General features: G+C 39.6%; 1 protein-coding gene across 2 annotated transcripts in view; it reads left to right on the top strand.

Moving 5' to 3' along the window:
* ZCCHC2 (zinc finger CCHC-type containing 2) overlaps positions 1-18,124 on the top strand; it is a 49,199-nt gene extending 31,075 nt beyond the window's left edge. For both annotated transcript variants that reach the window (XM_060121242.1, XM_060121244.1), the window contains 7 exons: positions 1,122-1,179; positions 3,271-3,406; positions 4,871-4,935; positions 5,323-5,417; positions 8,978-9,106; positions 13,651-15,135; positions 16,057-18,124. In XM_060121242.1, the coding sequence (XP_059977225.1) occupies positions 1,122-1,179; positions 3,271-3,406; positions 4,871-4,935; positions 5,323-5,417; positions 8,978-9,106; positions 13,651-15,135; positions 16,057-16,124 (2,036 nt within the window). In that variant the 3' untranslated portion in view covers positions 16,125-18,124. The remainder of the gene's footprint in view (positions 1-1,121; positions 1,180-3,270; positions 3,407-4,870; positions 4,936-5,322; positions 5,418-8,977; positions 9,107-13,650; positions 15,136-16,056) is intronic.
* Positions 18,125-18,725: the final 601 nt, after the last annotated feature.

Raw genomic sequence — 18,725 nt, 5'->3', positions numbered from 1 at the left:
TGAGCCTGTGTGCCACAACTACTGAAGCCCGTGTGCCTAGAGCCCGTGCTCTGCAACAAGAGAAGCCACCGCAATGAGAAGCCCGTGCACGCAACGAAGAGTAGCCCCCCGCTCGCCGCAACTAAAGAAAACCCGCGCGCAGCAACGAAGACCCAATGCGGCCAAAAATAAATAAATAAAATAATTAAGAAACAAAAAAACAATGAGAGATTAGTTCACACTCATCAGATTGGCAAACCATTTTCAAGTCTGACATTATCAAAGATATGAAGTAATGGGAATCCTCATCTACTGTTGATGGGAATTTACATTGGTACAACTCTTGGTACAACTATTTTGGACAAAAATTTGACACTCTCGTGAAGTTGGAGGTGATTAATGCTCCTACCCAGCAGTTCTGCTTCTATGAAAATTGTCGTCCGTGTGTTCAGGGGCCAGGGATTCAGGCTCTCCCAGCAGCTTATGGGTAACAGCAAGTACTTGGATGTTAACCCAAATGTTTCAAATGTTAATAAAGTTATAAATAGATTGTGGTACATTCATGCTAGGTGGCAATTAAAATAAAGCGTATTTATAGTATATTCAAACATGTAGCACCACTGTGTGTTTGAATACACACAGGGGTAGTTAAAATAAAAACATGCACTAGATTATTTCAACTAGTTAACCTCCGTAGAGGGAGGGAGGCCTTCGGTTGTTTCTGGGATATTTCCTTTCCTAATAAAAAGAGGCAAATACAGAGATACCTGGGAGGTGGGTACATGGGTGTTGGTTTTATTAACATGTGGTGTTTTGATATTTGAGACACTTCTTTTTTTTTCTAATGATTAAAAAAGAGCCTGAAATTGAATGTGTGGTTTTGCAGCATAATGCTCATGTCAAATTTCGTAGTCTTGGACAAAATTGATTTTGCTATTAGGTGGAACATATTTGAGAGGATATTTAAGGAAATTACTGTGCCTTTGAAAAATTGTTTCTTTAAGGAATTTTCTGTGAAAAATGCTTGGAAGTGCTCTACGTGGTCTGTCAACACTGTTATGGTTACATACATTAGTTGCGTCTTCCTTTTGGATTTTGTAGAAGCATATGGTATAATAAATTGTTTTTTTCCTCCACTCTAGATGTATTACAGCACACCATAATCCACAAGAAACATACCGGGAAAAATCCCCTTGTGAAGTAGGTATCTAGTTCCTAAAACGTGAATGACTTTGTGTGTTTTTAAATCAGCATCACATTTACTTTCTGGTGTATTTGGCTATAATTCTGCCGGTTTACTGTTCGCTTGTTATTTGTCTCACCTTTTCTGTGTTTTCCTTTCTCTCCTTTCTTGCTTTTGGGCGTTTTTTTAAAATTCTGTTTTTCTCTATTAGCCTTGATAGTTTTCCATACGTTGTTTTTCGATTGTTCTGATGGTTACCTAGAGGTTTTATTCTACATCTTTGACTTAGGAAGGTCTGATATTTGTGCTTGTACCATTTCCCACGTGAGGACCTTGGATCACTGTAACTTCACTTACCTCCTCCCAGCTTATAAACTGTAGCTGTCATGCATCTTAATTCTGTTTTAAACCTCATGAAACCTTTTTGCATTAATCATTTAGGTTTCTACCATTCCACTGTTCTTCATTCCTTCCAGTGTGCCTGAGCATCCTGCTAACTGAGGAACACTTGAGAATTCCCTGTCATCATATCTGCCAGTAATGAAATCACTTTGTTTTTATCTGGAAAAAATGTCTATTTTGCCTTCAGTTTTGAAAGACATTTTTGCTCATATGACATAGGGCTCCAGGCTAGCAGTTACTTTCTGTGAGTGCTCGGAAGCTCCAGTGTCGCTGTCTCCGGTCTAGTGCCCTTGGTCCTTCACATCATATCCTCTCAGCCCAGTTTGATTTCTGCTGCAAGCCACATAAAATCATTTACGTGACTTCTAACCCCCCTCACACTGCGACCGTCCCTCCGCAGGCCCTGCCTCGTGACTGTCCGCCTCCTGCCTCAGGGCCCGTGCTGATTCTATGAGCCTGCTTAGCCCTTGAACCAGCCCAGTTCAGAGCTGCACATTAATTTGCCCCAGGGGTCAGCCCTCAACTGGTGGGGAGCTCCCGCTTCCTGCCCTTTGGGGAGATAATTCTGGGAGGTCCCAGCTGGTTTGAGCCTCTGTCGCTCATAGCGGCAGCCTCACTAATGGACCCACACGCTGGTTTTTCCTCCTTTCCTGTTTCGTTCTCCCCACTCCTTGCTCCCACTTCTGGATCACCTCCCACATCAACTGTGTCATCCCCAGATTCTGCTTTTAGGGGCAACAGTGGACAGTGGGTACTGTGGACAGTGGACACTGTTCTTCAATCTTATTGCTGCTCTTTGAAAGTTAGTGTGCTTTTCCAAACTGACTGTGTTTTTGAATTTTCCCATTGTCTGGTTTTCAGCAGTTTCCTATGATATATTTGTAGCTTTCTTTGAATGAGTTCTGCTTCCTAAGTCTGAAGTTTGATACAGTTCTGTTTTAGAGAAGCCCAGGCCATTCTCTCTTCACATATTGCGTCTGCCTGTTCTCTTGTTCCCTCTTCTGAGGCTCGGGATGCTTACAGGTTAGACTTTTCACCATGTCCTAGGTGTTCTCTCAAATTTTTTTTGTTTTCCACATTTTTTTCCTCTGTGTTCCAGTCTATTTTCTCATGATCAAATTTCCTCTTCAGTGATTTTTTTCATCTGTTTCCATCCATTGAGTTCTTAATTTCAGTTTATTGTACAGTTCTAGAATTTAAATTTGGTTCTTTTTTTATATATTCCAGTATTCTTCCAAAATTCCGTCGTCTTGTAGTCCTTGACCGATGTGAAGCACTGTTAATTCAGAGTCCGTGTCCAATCACTTCATTCTCTGGATTCTCTCTGAGTCTGTTTCTGTTGTGTGTTTCTCTTGGTTTTCAGTCACATTATCCTGTCCCTTCACTTGCCTTAGACACACACAGTACATAGTGGTTCTCTTGAGATTGGAGTTACCCCAGCTGTGCGTGGTGCAGGATGAGTCTAAAGACAGACTGTGCCTCTGTTGTCAACCTCCTCAGAGGCAGGTATTAATTATTAAATAGGTAAGAGAGGTATGAACTGGTTTATTCTTATAGTAGACTTTTTTCCTTAGAGCTGTTGCTAGGCATTCTATAAAAAACTAATATACTGAAGAAAGGATTAGTATAGCTTCTTCATTATGAGATGAGAAGGTTAGCTGATTGAAGACAGAGTTTCATACTTGCGTGAACTCTTCTTTTGATAGCACTATTGGTACAAGTTGTTCTCCGTTGGATGGGCTCACCATGCAGTATTCTGAACAGAATGGAATCATGGATTGGAGGAAGCAAACCTGCACCACCATTCAGCACCCGGAGCACTGTGTGGCCTTAGCTGACCAGGTACGGGGGCTTTGTTTTGTCTTCGTGCCATACTGTTCAAGCATTGTCACTGCATGAGAGTCGAGTTCTTTAAGCATTATTATGTCAGATAGTGTATCTGGTAAGAAGAAATGAAGGAATGTTTGAATGTAAGATTTCAAAGTTAATTGGTGTACATGATCTGAGCTCCTCTGTGACCTGAAGAAGTGTATATGTATTACTTTGTTGTTGTTTTTTTTTTTAATTTAATTAATTAATTAATTTTTGGCCGCGTTGGGTCTTTGTTGCTGCGTGCAGGCTTTCTCTAGCTGAGGCGAGCGGGGGCTACTCTTCGTTGCGGTGCGCGGGTTTCTCGTTGTGGTGGCTTCTCTTGTTGCAGAGCTCGGGCTCTAGGCGTACGGGCTTCAGTAGTTGTGGCACGTGTGCTCAGTTGTGGCTTGCGGGTTCTAGAGCGCAGATTCAATAGTTGTGGCACGTGGGCTTAGCTGCTCCATGGCATGTGGGATCTTCCTGGACCAGGGCTCGAACGTGTCCCCTGCACTGGCAGGCAGATTCTTAACCACTGCGCCACGAGGGAAGCCCTGTATTACTTCTATTGCTCAAAAATACTAGTACATTTTATTGTGATGCCTAAAATGTTTCACTAGGGATGCATTGTTATGCCAGGTTTTTTGCTTTTGAATTATTCACATTTCAGTCACTGTCTTGCTATTTATTGGTGATGTGAATTTTGAAACGGACCTTCCCTCATGAGTTGTTGGGCCAGTTTACCAGCAAATCCTGAATGTACTTAGGAAATACTTGGTTTTTAGGAGTTGGTGTAATCAGAGAACAGAATGCTCTCAAGTGTGTTTAGGTAACATGGCACCACAGATACATGAGAGATACTGGTACAGCTATGGAGAGAGCCACCTTCTCTCTAGAAAATTGATTTTTATTACTGGCCAACACTCAGATCCAAATGTTAACCTTTCCTGGAATGTGTTTTTACGAACTAAAGCATTAAAGCATACTTTGAGGAATTGTGTGTTATCGGAGTCATGCTTACTTAATGGCCAAGTTTTAGGTCTATGTGATTATACTTTTTCCCCCTGTACTTCAGCACTAGCACCTTTTATTCTTAGAGTTGACGCAATTGTGTGTTGCAGTTTTACCAACCTGAACTTTACGAGAATATTAGTAAACGTATAGCAAATACCGGTTACTTGATTGTGCTTTATTTTGTGATGAGAAGAAAAAATACACCTCCATTTTAAAAGCAAACTACGAAATAAATATTATACTCATAATTAATATTAAGTATTTGTCAGAATATGCAGATTTTAGTGAGTCAAGTAGGTAACTTCAAAAAAGAGGTTGGAAATAAAAACGTGTTAGAATATACAACTGGAACTGCATTATTTTAATGTTTTTTATCAGAATAAGAGGATACCTACACGAGTATGGTCTCGCTTTAGTCGGATTTTTTTTTATTCTTTTCCCTAGCATTCAACTGAAAAACGAAGTTTATCTTCAATAAATAAGAAAAAAGGAAAGTCACAAATAGAAAAGTAGGTGCAATTTAATCTTTCCAGTAACAGAAATTGGTAAGAGGAGACAACATTTGATAATGGGCATGTTTAATTTATGTAGTATAAATAGTATTTTTCCATTAGTTTTCTTTATATTTTTACTCTGGACTTAATTTTTTCAGTTCTAAATAATCAACACATGCAGGTGATAAAAATAAAGCTATTGTCAAATATTATATTCAGTTTGGAGGGGCAAAATTCTCAGCCCTGTAAACTAAAGGATGAATCTTGGATTTACATTGTACCTTACTAAACATTTTTTTTTAATTATAAAAAAATTTGAGGGGAATTTTATTAATACTGTACTTAGTGTTGTTCTCTAGGGACTCATAAACAATGTGGGTAACATGTATACTTTCGGCTTAGGGAGAAAATTAAGAAAACTGACAACAGATTGAATAGTAGAATAAATGGTATTCGAATCTCCGCTCCTCAGCACACCCACGGTGGTTCTGTGAAAGGTAAGGGTGTTTTTCTTTCAAATACACGTCACCTAAATATATTTAGCAGGGTACCTATTGCAGGAGGTATTAGGCTGTTGTGTCAAAGCCTGATAACACTTTTTTTCCTGCGTTGATGTGAATAGTGATTTCTGAATTAACTCCATTAATACTTCAGAATTGTTTAATGCAGGAAATTTGATTCGGCCACGGAGGTAAATTTCTCCTTTGCTACAGTGACACTCTGGCACCTCTTCCTCCCCCTGGTAGCAGCAGTCTCCTCGATTGTTTCCTTCTCAGCCAATCCCTGCTCCAGAGCAGAGGCTGCAGGACCTGCGGGGTCTTTCCACCCTCGTGGAAGCCTGTACCCGTTCTTGTATAAAGTCACTTTTGACTTTTTCATGTTTTAATGACTGTCCTTTGTGAAGTTTTATGGGACTTCAGGGGAATTCAGACCCTCAGATTTTCGTTGTACTCGATTTGTGTGGTCTCCATCTACCCACCATTATTTTAAGGTCCTTTTATTTTTAAGTGAAAGATTTTGTGTTCATTTGACTGAGAAATGTCCCTTGTGCTGGTTCATTGGTAACTTTTCTGTGTTACATTTACCTTCACCACTAATAGTAAAGATTTTTAAAAAAAGAATAAAAGCTCACAGACCTCTAGGAAAGTGTTTGTCCGTGTCTGTTTCTAACACATATGTTGACAGCTGACCCTACAAATAAGATTTGTTTAATTTAAATTTTATTCAAATGTTAGTACCTTCAGTTGTGATGCAACATAAATAACCAGAATATATCCATTTTCTTAATGGAGTACATTTTTAAACTAGCTATATGTTTAGAGAGATTTAATATTGATAAGGAAATATAGTTGCATTTTGACTCTAAAATCATCTGGCCCACTCATTGAATTAATTAACTGAGCTGTCTTTGGGGGGAAAATGACATGGGAAAAAACCATGTTTATGAGTATATTGTAACACTTCAGTATCTTTGAGGTTTCCTGTGGTGATGGCAGCTAAAAGGAGGGGGAGAAGCTAAAATAAGGAAGACAAGAGTTCTCTGTCAGTGGATGATTAGAAATAGCTTCTGCCAGGCCTCCCTGTCTGTTTCCTCCTTCTGGTTCATTTTCTGCACTGTCTTCTAAAGCACACACTAAATTAGGTCATTCTATAGTTGAAATTCCTGTCAAATATATACCACCCTCATGACATCACTCTCTCATATCTCACATGATTTGGGAACTATGCCAAAAAAGCTTGTAACAGTTCTTTCCCTTTTAGCTTCATATTTTCAGAGAAGTGTGTGGACTTTGATCTCAGACAGATGTGGGTTTGAATCCTTACTCCACCATTTTCTTAAGTTTGTAAAAGAAGAAGAATATCTACTTCACCAGACTGTAAAACTTAAATGTGATAACATGAAAAGCATTTAGCTAGTATCAAGCACAGAGGTATTCAGTAATGTGGTTCCTTTTCCCTATTCTAATAAGTTAGAAGAAAACATATGCTGTATAGGTTATTAAGAACTTTTTTTTTTAAACATCTTTGTTGGAGTATAATTGCTTTACAGTGGTGTGTTTCTGCTTTATAACAAAGTCAATCAGCTATACATAAAAATATATCCCCATATCCCCTCCCTCTTGCGTCTCCCTCCCACCCTCCCTATCCCACCCCTCTAGGTGGTCACAAAGCACCGAGCTGATCTCCCTGTGCTATGTGGCTGCTTCCTACTAGCTATCTATAAGAACTTTTGACAACATCTCAGGCTCTAATTCCTTTATTTCTTTATTTTCAAATATTATGAAAGTACAATCTCAGGATTTTTGATTCAAGATTAACCTTTTCTGTCTATTTTGTTCTCTATATATGTCACTGATTCATATATATTTACATTTATAGAGTACGACTATAAATATATATATCAATACTTTGTACAACTTGTCTTATTGTCTAGTATAGCTCAGATGTTTGCTGGCTCCAACTTAAAGGGAAAACCCTCTGTTTATTAATTCCCCTTTGAAATACTAAGGAATTACCTTTAAGAAGGTGATTACCTTTAAGCATTCAGTAAACTTAAGATATATTTAAGATTTTTTTAATAGAACAATCACGCATATCATAAACGTAGATACTATATTGAAGCTGAAAATTTTAAATAACTCAGTTAAAGATAAGTATTATTTATTTATTTATTTATTTAATTTTATTTTATTTATTTATTTTTTTTTTGCGGTACGCGGGCCTCTCACTGTTGTGGCCTCCCCCGTTGCAGAGCACAGGCTCCGGATGCACAGGCTCAGCAGCCATGGCTCATGGGCCCAGGCGCTCCGTGGCCTGTGGGATCTTCCCGGACCGGGGCGCGAACCCGTGTCCCCTGCATTGGCAGGCGGACTCTCAACCACTGTGCCACCAGGAAAGCCCTTATTTATTTTTAATTTAAAATTTAACTTCTATTTTGAGTAAAATACATTTATGTAGTTCAAAATTCTGAAGGTACAAAAGGGAACAAAATAAATCCCTCACTGCGTCCCTCCATGTTGTCTTCTCCCCAAAGCAGTCAGTGCTGTTCATCATCTGTGTTTTGCAGTGTGTTTGCTTTTAATATCTCTTTGAGACATGATAGATAAAACAGTTTATCTCTCTGTTTAAAAGGGCAATTTGTGGAATAGCCTTTGGCATAGTTATTTCATCCTCACCTTCCAGCCACACCTCTGACTCCAAAGGATCACATATTTTTTTATTATAAAAATTCCAAAGACTCTACACAATTCTGAAGCACCTGGATTGTCAGAAAGGGAAAATTATGTTCAGCATAGATTTACATTTATGTATTTAGTTCTTTGAAAATTGCAAAATAATATATGACATTTGGTGGTTAGAATATTTGCTAGCTATCTAATCTAAACAAAATCATTTCATAAATTCATTTTGAGAAATAGCTGCCTTTTTCTTTTTTCTTTTTACATTTCTGAAACTTACTCTTTAGAGTTTCAAAGTCTTCACTGCATTTTAGTGAGCAAGTCTTGGCTCACTCTATCCCAATGGTTTTGTTTTGTTTTGTTTTGTTTTGTTCCCAGTCCATCATTTCTGGTTAGAACTCAGGGGTTACTCAGTCTACTTGATGGGAAGCAATTTACTCTTTTTAAATATTCAGGCATACAAATTTTAACTGAATAGGCATTTTTGGCAGTCAGTTCTATTTTTGAGTCTTTTAAAGGAAGAATTTTACAACATGCTCTGAGGAGTTAAAATGTATAGACTTAAAAAGTGGCTCAATGTGCTAATATTGGACAGATCCTGCAAAGAATCTTAATTCTGATTTTTTAAAGTCTGTTATATTGATTTTTTCCTCTGCCTCTGCCTAAGAATGCATTTGTCCCCCGCAAAAAAGTCGTCAATTATTTTCAAATAAAATTGTGCTTCAGTAATGAATTTTTACCTAGGTCAGAGGCCAGCTTTTTTAGGTAATTATAGAAAAACTTGGAAAAAAAAATTTAAGGGTGTAACTAATTTCTGATGGTTCAATTCAGAAATTTATTTAAACAATTCTATTTTTTAAAAATCACGTTATTTTTAGATGTGAATTTGGACATTGGATCTGGACATGACACATGTGGAGAAACATCTTCAGAGAGTTACAGTTCTCCGTCTAGCCCAAGACATGATGGAAGAGAAAGTTTTGAAAGTGAAGAAGAAAAAGACAGAGGTTTGCTCTTTGGAGGGATTTGGGGGTGTCAGAGGAAAGTGTGTGCTCTTAAAATCAGTCAAACATAGGTATTTTTATGGTACTGTAAATGTCATTATTGACTTTAATTAGTATAAAAGGGTGTCGTGTAGACCACTGACTTAGCAGTTCCTAGTGATGTTGATTTTTTTAAACCTATTTCACTGCATATGAAATTAAAGAGAAAGAAGACAGTCACAACAAAATGTAGAGTCAATGTAGAAAGATTGAAAGCTTGCATATTGTTAGATGCACATATATTTATAACGTTTATGTCTTCCTGATGGATTGACCCTTTCTATCATTATAAATATCCTTCTTTGTCTCTAATGACAATTTTTTTCTTAAAATCTATTTTGTCTGATAATAATATAGCTACTTTAGCTCTCTTTTGGGTGTTTGCAGGGCACCTCTTTTTCCATCCTTTTACTTTAAGCCTATTTGTGTCTTTGACTCTAAAGTATCTCTTAAAGACACCTTATAGTTGGATTATGGTTTTTTAGCAATTCTGCCCATCTCTGCCATTTGATTGGAGTGTTTAACCTATTGAAATTTACTGTAATTACTGATAAGGTAGGATTTACATCTGCTCTTTTGCGCTTTGTTTTCTGTATGTACTATGTCTTCAATTCCTCCTTAAATGGAGGCTCAGAGTCAGCCAGAAATAAGAGTATAGAGCCTTCTTAGGTCTCTCCTGGGCATGCATATATAGCCCTAGATATGAGCATGGCCTTTTAGATTCCCAGGAATATATTGAAGCTTTTCAGAGCTCCCTGTGAACATCCGCTTCTTCAGTTTTTCCTTTTAAGTTTTTTGGTCAGACTATTGTTAGCCTCAACTGGTCATGCCAGCCCAGGCAGCCAAATTGTTAAACGGTTGCCGCAGATTGATTGTGACACATGCCCTGTGGGTAAGCTGCTGTTAACACAGAGTGAACTCAAGTTGCCAGACAGATAGTGACGGTTCCTTAGGAAGGTGCTTTTATAGAGTTCCAAATCCATGTTTCTTAGAGCGGCTGCTAGGCTGCTTGTTTTCGTAGCTACTGTAGTTGCAAGACTATTAGTTTACAAAGCTACTTCAGAGGTGGAGAATGTGAGCAAGAATTCGGGCAAGGTGAAATACCTCAGTGGTTGCTATTCTTACAAGATTCAGCTGTTTTTCTTTAATAAACACTCTTCACATTGCTGCGAGCCTTTAATTGATTTCCAGAGTTCTGAAAAAGTTGATTTTGATAGTTTTTGCCAGGATTCTTGTTGCTTTTATGGAGGAATGGAGTGTCAGAGGCTCTTACCCTGCCATTCCAGAAATGAGGTATCACAAATGTATATGTTGGGACTTCCCTGGTGGTCCAGTGATTAAGACTCCCCCTTCCAATGCAGGGGGTGCGGGGTTTGATCCCTGATCGGGGAGCTAAGATCCCCCATGCCTTGCAGCCAAAAAAAAAAACGGAAACATAAAAAACCGGAAGCAATATTGTAACAAATTCAATAAAGACTTTAAAAGTGGTCCACAGACACACAAAAAAATGTATATGCTGAATGAGGATGTCATTCTTTACAATGATAATGTTATCTGATAACATCTTGGCTATAAACGTCTTAGTAATAGTGTCTTGGTTATAAGGTGTGTCCATGCTGGTGGGCAGTAATAAATGGTTTCTCTTGGGCCACTTAAAGATCATAAAGATCCTTTAACAATAGCATTTCAGACGTGGCTTTTTCCTGCACAGTCCACAGCTCTTCGAGACCTTAGCCTTTGTGTTATACCGTCAGGTCACATCTTAGGAAGCTATGACAGTGATTCTGCTGTATCACATACAGTTAAAGCCAGTTTTTACTTTGAAGTTATTTTGAAGTCATAACAAATGTAACATGCAGTGACTACTGCCAGTTCTACTAATCTGAGGCAACACTGCACTTCTGATCTGCAGTTTCCTCATGAAAGAAAAATGAAAGTAACTGCCCAGAGCTCTTATGAAGGTTAAACGAGATAATTTTTATGCCTTATCCAGAATAGAGAAGCTTTCAATATGCTATGCTCGATTCTGTAAGATGTACCAATAATCCATGGCTCTTAAGCTAACAGTGCAGATTTGCCTCTTTGTCAGAATTAAGGGTACATCTGCATGCCTAGATGACTTTGCAGCAGTCCTTTCCTGTCATCAGATAGGGTGAGTTGGTGGGCCTGTATAGAGGAGCTTGCCCTTTTTCAGATAGGCTCTGTTATCGCATGACTAAATGAGCCTTCCCTAAATGAAGGATCATTAAGGGCTCTCTGAAACCAACCAGGGGGGAAAATGTCCACTGTGATAACAAGTGTTGATCATCTTTAGAATTTTGAGTGCATGGAAAGGTTGCTTTGAAAAGCATGTGGCTTTGTTGTTCTTGTTGGTCATAAAGGGGTTTTGTTGTAAGACTTTATACTTTTCAGAGTCAGTGCAAAAAAGGAGGACCTCTCTCTAAATAGCTGGGTAAGTCCTTATAATGCTTAGAAAACCATTTGGGATCATGGGGCCATTTGCTATGACTTAAGAAGATTTAAACAAAGCCCAATTCCTATAGAAATTGAATTGATCATCTGAAAAATATTACAGCTTCTTTTGAACTTAAATGTTTATTTTTAACTCTATACTTGTATGAAGGTACAGATATAAATACAGTGCCTTAAATAAGTTACTAATTTTTGGATACTTTTTGTTTTGCAAAGTTTAACCAGAAACTCCTCAGCTATTAAGGAGAGTATATGTTAGAACCACTTACTCATAAGTTGAATCTCTTCTAATATAAATTATTATTGTTGAATTAATAACATTGTTGACATTCTGTAGGTTGGTTCAGGTTTAACCTTTCTCCAGGAAGGTTCTATTTAACCTTTCTCCAGGAAGACTAGTATGATTTGTTTTTAGTATTGTTTCAAAAGATTTTAGCATCGTAACTGAATATAACTAGTTATTACCTTAACAAATATAAACATTTTAAGTACACAGTGCAATTCTGCTTATATTTATGGGCAGAAAGATGTTAAATTAGGCACTACATTTAACTGAATGGTCTCTATACATAGTACTGCAGTATCTGGGTTTACGATATTTAAACATTGTGAGTTAGATTTTGTCTTTTGCCCCTTTATACCAAAAGTCAAGAAATCCAGGGGAAGTCTAGATTAAAGTTATTTCTGTTTACAAGCAGAAGAGTGATGCAGTAATAAAAACAAATGCAGTACAATTTTGTATCTGCCACTTTGCTGTTTTGTTTTAGGAGAAATGGCACTGCTTCTTGTGCTCTAGCACACTTGTTTTATGACCATAATGGTAGCTTTAAATTTTCTTTCCCCCACTGAAATATTTAAAAGTAAGAATATTTATTCCATTCTAAGAAAACTCTCTTCCTTTCCCTATCTCTGGATATTTGAGTTAAATATAGTCTTTTTTTTTTTAAATAAATTTATTTATTTATTTTCGGCTGTGTTGGGTCTTCGTTGCTGCACGCGGGCTTTCTCTAGTTGTGGTGTGTGGGCTTCTCATTGCGGTGGCCTCTCGTTGCGGAGCATGGGCTCTAGGCATGCGGGATTCAGTAGTTACAGCACGTGGGCTCAATAGTTGTGGTGCACGGGCTTAGCTGCTCCGTGGCATGTGGGATCTTCCCGGACCGGGGCTCGAACCTGTGTCCCCACGCATTGGCAGGCGGATTCTTAACCAGTGCGCCACCAGGGAAGTCCCGAGTTAAATATAGTCTTGATTGAACTCCTTTAAATTGTATTATTTATGTGAGACAAATGTGAAGACCTCGGGTTTAGTAGTACAGAATATAAATCAAGTGAATTGCCTAAAATTGATTAAGGTTAAAAATATCTGATCCCTTTCTCTGTAATAAAGGTCTGTATTTTATACTGTGCTTCATTCAGTCTCCATTAACCTTTTGTTTCTTACCTCTCCATGGATTTTTTTTTAATTTAAGATTTAATTTTTTTAGAGCAGTTTTGGGTTTACTATAAAATTGAGAGAAAGATACAGAAATATTCCCTGCTCTCACACATATATAGTCTGCCCTGTTATCAACAATTGCTCCCTAGAATGACACGTTTTACCAAGGATGAAGCAATCTACTTTGACGCATCATTATCGCCCAAAGCCCATGGTTTATCTAAGGGCTCACCTTCAGTGGCTTTGGACAAATGTGTAATGATACATACCCACCATTACAGCATCACACAGAGTACTTCCACTGCCCTGAAGACACCCCGGGCTCTGCCCGTTCATCCTTCTCCGGGGCCCCCACCCCTGGCAGCCACCAAGCTTTTATTGTTTCCATAGTCTTGCCTCTTTTCCAGAATCTCCATATGTTTACAGTGAAGTCCACAGAAAGCCAAAAATTAAAAGAAGGTCAGCTTGGTAGTCAGGAAGCTTAGGGATACATTTATTAGTCCAAACTTCAGTGTTTATTTTAGATATACTTAAAGTTTATTTCTAGCAAGAAGGTTGGGAGATTATGCTTGTGTTAACATCTAGTTATGTTTGTTTCCCTCAGACACAGACAGCAATTCTGAGGATTCTGGAAATCCATCCACAACCAGGTTTACAGGTTATGGTTCTGTCAACCAGACTGTCACTGTCAAGCCACCTGTTCAGATTGCTTCATTAGGAAACGACGATGCAAACCTTTTAGAAGATCCCTTAAGCTCACCCAAGTATCAGCATATTTCTTTTATGCCAACTTTACACTGTGTCATGCACAATGGTGCCCAGAAGTCTGAGGTGGTCGTTCCTCCACCCAAATCTGCTGATGGTAAAACAATAGGAATGCTTGTTCCTAGCCCTGTTGCTCTCTCTGCAATAAGGGAGTCCACGAACTCAACCCCCGTCGGAATACTAGGGTCAACAGCTTCTACTGCAGAATCAGAAAAGCACCTTGAATTACTGGCGTCCCCTTTACCTGTTCCATCAACATTCCTTCCACATAGTAGTACTCCCGCTTTGCACCTCACAATTCAGAGGCTGAAACTGCCGCCGCCGCAGGGATCTTCCGAGAGTTGCACGGTGAACCTCTCCCAGCAACCAACCGGGAGTCTGAGCGTCGGATCACCAAACACTGCCTTTATTCCTGTTCATAATCCAGGTAGTTTTCCAGGATCTCCTGTTGCTACCACAGACCCCATCACAAAATCTGCATCTCAAGTGGTAGGACTAAGTCAAATGGTGCCTCAGCTTGAGGGAAACACAGGGACAGCCCCTCAGCCTACCAATGTGAAGGTAGTTCTTCCAGCAGCCGGCCTCTCGGCCGTACAGCCACCAGCTTCCTACCCCTTGCCAGGCTCTCCCCTTGCTGCCGGGGTGTTACCCAGCCAGAATTCCACCGTCCTCAGCACGGCGGCACCGTCTGCCCAGTCCACGGGAGCAGGCATCAGCCAGGCCCAGTCGAGTGTTCCTCCCGCGGTTCCTACCCACACCCCCGGTCCCGCCCCAAGCCCGAGCCCTGCTTTGACACACAGTACTGCGCAGGGCGACAGCACGTCTTACATCAGTGCTGTGGGAAACACGAACGCCAACGGGACAGTGTTGCCTCCACAGCAGATGGGCTCAGGTCCTTGTGGTTCTTGTGGGCGAAGGTGCAGCTGTGGGACCAGTGGAAACCTTCAGCTAAATAGTTACTATTATCCTAATCCAATGCCTGGACCAATGTACCGAGTCCCATCGTTCTTTACTCTGCCATCCATCTGCAATGGCAGCTACCTCAACCAAGCACATCAGAGCAATGGAAACCAACTTCCTTTTTTTCTGCCTCAGACTCCATATGCAAATGGACTGGTGCATGACCCAGTCCAAGCCAACTATGGCATGCAGCAGATGGCAGGATTCGGGAGGTTCTATCCTGTGTATCCAGCACCTAATGTAGTCGCCAGCACGAGTGGTTCGGGGCCCAAGAAGAATGGGAACGTTTCATGTTACAACTGTGGTGTGAGCGGGCACTATGCACAGGAGTGTAAGCAGTCGTCCATGGAGGCCAGTCAACAAGGTAATCATGAGAGCTCCCAGAGGACTTGTTTTTGAGTGTGCCCGTCCCTCCCTCCCCTGGTGATCATGGTGATCCTGTTGAAGCAGAAAGAGCTGTTGTGTGTTTGTTTACAGATGTTGTGCTCTCAGTGACAAATCATAAAATGCAAACGGCAAAACCTAGCGTGGACACACACAGGACACACACACAGCACAAGGAAGTTCAGAGAAATTCAGTTCCCAATTAAGGAATAAACCATAAGGCACTTCTTAAGGAATATAATGGGGATTTGCGAATCTCTTGCTAGCAGCACTTTTTTTTTAAAGCTACAATCCTGTGTCATAGAGTAAGCAAAATTTTTAAATGCTGAAAAACTAGGAAGTGATAGTCATCTGACATGGAAGATTTTTAGTTGTTTGGGTCTATCTATGCATAACCAACTGGCCTCATGCTACACCCTTCCTTCCCAGCAGACATTTTTTTTTTTCAGTGCTATTGCATTTTAAAAGGCACAAAATATTTAAGCACTGGTTTTTGGAGTAAGGAGATTCAAACTGAGTTTAATATTATTACCACCAGAATAAAGAAATTGTTCTTCAATAAGTACGTGTAAGATACCAAGTTCAGTGTAGACCTGAAACTGTTACCTTTCACTCACATTAGGCTTTTGTCATTTTGCCAGATCTCACACAGAAAAAAGGCTTGACTTGGGAGTATGTGCTTGACATTTTTTAAGGGAAAATTGAGTTTGATAGCTTTAGGTTGAACTTAAAGCACAAACTTCATTATTACTTTTTTAAAGTTATTTTATGGACCATTTTGCGGTCCGAGTATTGCCGAAGGAGCAGCGGCTGAGGAGCATGCCCATTTGATATCTTGTAGTGGTTTGTGATGCATTGCATTGTACGCAGTGACTTAGCAGTTCTGTCTTTCCCATTTTAGGCACTTACAGACTGAGATACGCACCTCCCCTCCCCCCTTCTAATGATACGTTGGATTCTGCAGACTGAAACAAGTAAAGCTTGCCTACTTAATACACTGAAGTGTGGGGAGTCATGGTTGGGGTGTGGAGGGGAGGAAAGGAAAGGTATTTTGTTTGTGTTTCTTTGTCTATACATTTCCTAGATTTCTATGCAGTTGGGAGTTTTCATTTCCCTTGTACCAAAATGTCCAAAACAAAAAAGAATGCATTGCTTTTGAGCCTCTGGTCTCCTGGTACAACAACAGGCTTATCTGTATGATACATGTAATTTAAACATCCAAACAGACTACCAAAAGGAAAATGTTGATGCGTGCTTTTTTTTTTTTTTACACTGAATACTTGCTGTGTGCAATGTTTACTGAATCTTTAAAACTGTGTATTTGACCTTTTTTAATAACACTGGTGACAGTCCTATGGTTTTGGAAAAAAACTTTGCTTCTTCCCCAGTTTTTCTCACTTTCGTCCTACACTCCGCTTTTCTCCCCCACCCTCACTCTTTCCAGTGGCCGCAGGAGTGGTTGGCACTGCATTGTCCACACTTTGTAAACTGCTCTGCATATAAATTGAGGGTAGAATGTTTCACCTTAATCATAAGGGAGAATCACATTCCCAAAATAGTGTGTATATATGTAATAAACAGCACCACGTAAATACATATATGCAGTGCTTGTTGTCCAAATAAAAATTAAAACAAGTGGAAGAGAGAGGAGGAAGTAAAATCATATGAAACTGAGAAAATATGACATGAAGTGGACAAAGAGCTTTTTCTTTAAAAAAAAAAAAAACCTTTTTACTTCATCATACTTTTTTAGCCTGTTGCTTCAGAGAGACATAAAGTGAACAAACTAGTGTGAGTGTGGTTCTTCTGTGTGTTTGTTTGTCATGAAAATCAACAGCCAATTTTACCTGTAGTCTACCACTGTGTCATGTAAAAGAGACACTTGAGTCAAGATTTCTTTTCCTACACCAACTGTTACAGTGTTCCATTGTGTTTAAAATGTGTATGCTTTATTGCAATCTGAACAGAAGCTCTGCGTTTCTACAAAAGTCAGGTATTTGTTCCCTAACTTGTCTCGTAGCAAAGTCACTTTTATAACAGTTTACCACTATGCTTGATTATAATGTGAAAGACTGAATTCTGCGTGTGTTAAGATGGTATGAATCACGTCAGTGTCACATCACTAAGTTTAATGCTGCTGTTTAAAAACAAAAGTTTTTTTAAAGCCAATCTATGTACTAAATTGCTTCCAGGTAATTTTTGATTTCCTGAAGTGCACTGAGGTCATCTGGAAGAACGGGGTGCAGGTTTGGACCGCTGCACTCAACAGCAGTGAGCAGCTACCACTGTAGAGTCGCAGGTTGAGGGCTTGGGGTTGGGTTTGTTTCCCCATCCTCAGTACAGGGCAGAATCGACAGATGTTTGTTGTGTGGGGTCACGTTGGTGTGCAGCAGAGGAACTTGAATATCTGGTCTCGGTTCAGAAGCCTAACAGATTGCCAGACAAAAGGAAACACTTGAAGAAAGAAGCTTCGTGTAATGCTTCACAGATAGAACTTATATTTATAGCACCAATGTACATTTTGAAACCTTCTTTCCGGGGTGGGAGTTAAAGGGGAAGGAAGGGGGGTGTGTGAAGGGGGGGTAGACGAAAGCTTTAATTTAAAAAGAGAGGAAGTCCGAGTAAAGGAAATTATTTTGATTAAATGTATTTTGTTTGATCTGGGTATTTTTGGACCACATTATTAAATTAATTGTTGAGCTGCAGTTGAGTTGTTCAAGTGAGAGTTTTGATAAGCCCCATCTGGACCGCATTGTGAACCATTGCCAGTTGTACTTTATGGAGCTTATTTTATGATTTAAAAGACTGTACTGTACATAGGAGGTATGTTACCTTCTCCTTATTTGTATGTTTACCATATACTTTGATATTTGAAATGTTATGTACTGGAAAGGCCACTTATATTTCTAGAACAGATTGGATTTTATGCAACCTTTTTTCCTTGAATTAACAGCAATAAAAAAATGAAAAATGGCTTAAGAATTGTGCTTTATTGCAAATTTTGTAAAAGTGAAAGATAGGAGGACATCATACCTCGTGGGTTTGGGGTTTTTTCCCTTTTTAAAGAATCAACCCGTTATTTTCCTGCAATGTGGGCAGTGAATCCCCAAGTTACTTACCATCTGGAAATGTTTCCCACAAGCAGCCTTACTATATATATGGGGCACCTGTGTGACCGCTGAAAGAAGGGTCTGCACTTCTGTGCTTCCTGAGCACACTGTGTGCCAGAGGCACCGTGGCGGCTCAGACGGAGTCCTTACCACCCAAGAGCGGTGTTTCTGGTTCAGGCCCTCCCTCACCAAAAGCGTAGAGGACCTAACTACTTCCTCAAATTTATTAATACCATTTTGTTTTCCAGGAAACTCTCCCCATACAGTACCTTTGAATTACATTGGTTCTCTCTTGCATAATCCAGTCTCAAGTCAGTCTTTACACTATCAGTAATTTTATAAGAGATTGTGGGGAGGTGCTTTCCACATATCCATGCATCAGTCATGTCCTCTGGTGACGACGGATGTCACTCGGCCCAGCCCCTCCGGTTGTCCCCAACGTTCCGTGCAGTGATGGACA

Source organism: Lagenorhynchus albirostris, chromosome 14, assembly GCF_949774975.1.
Source record: "Lagenorhynchus albirostris chromosome 14, mLagAlb1.1, whole genome shotgun sequence".
Classification (NCBI taxonomy): domain Eukaryota; kingdom Metazoa; phylum Chordata; class Mammalia; order Artiodactyla; family Delphinidae; genus Lagenorhynchus; species Lagenorhynchus albirostris.
This window is presented reverse-complemented; position numbering and strand designations above follow the sequence as displayed.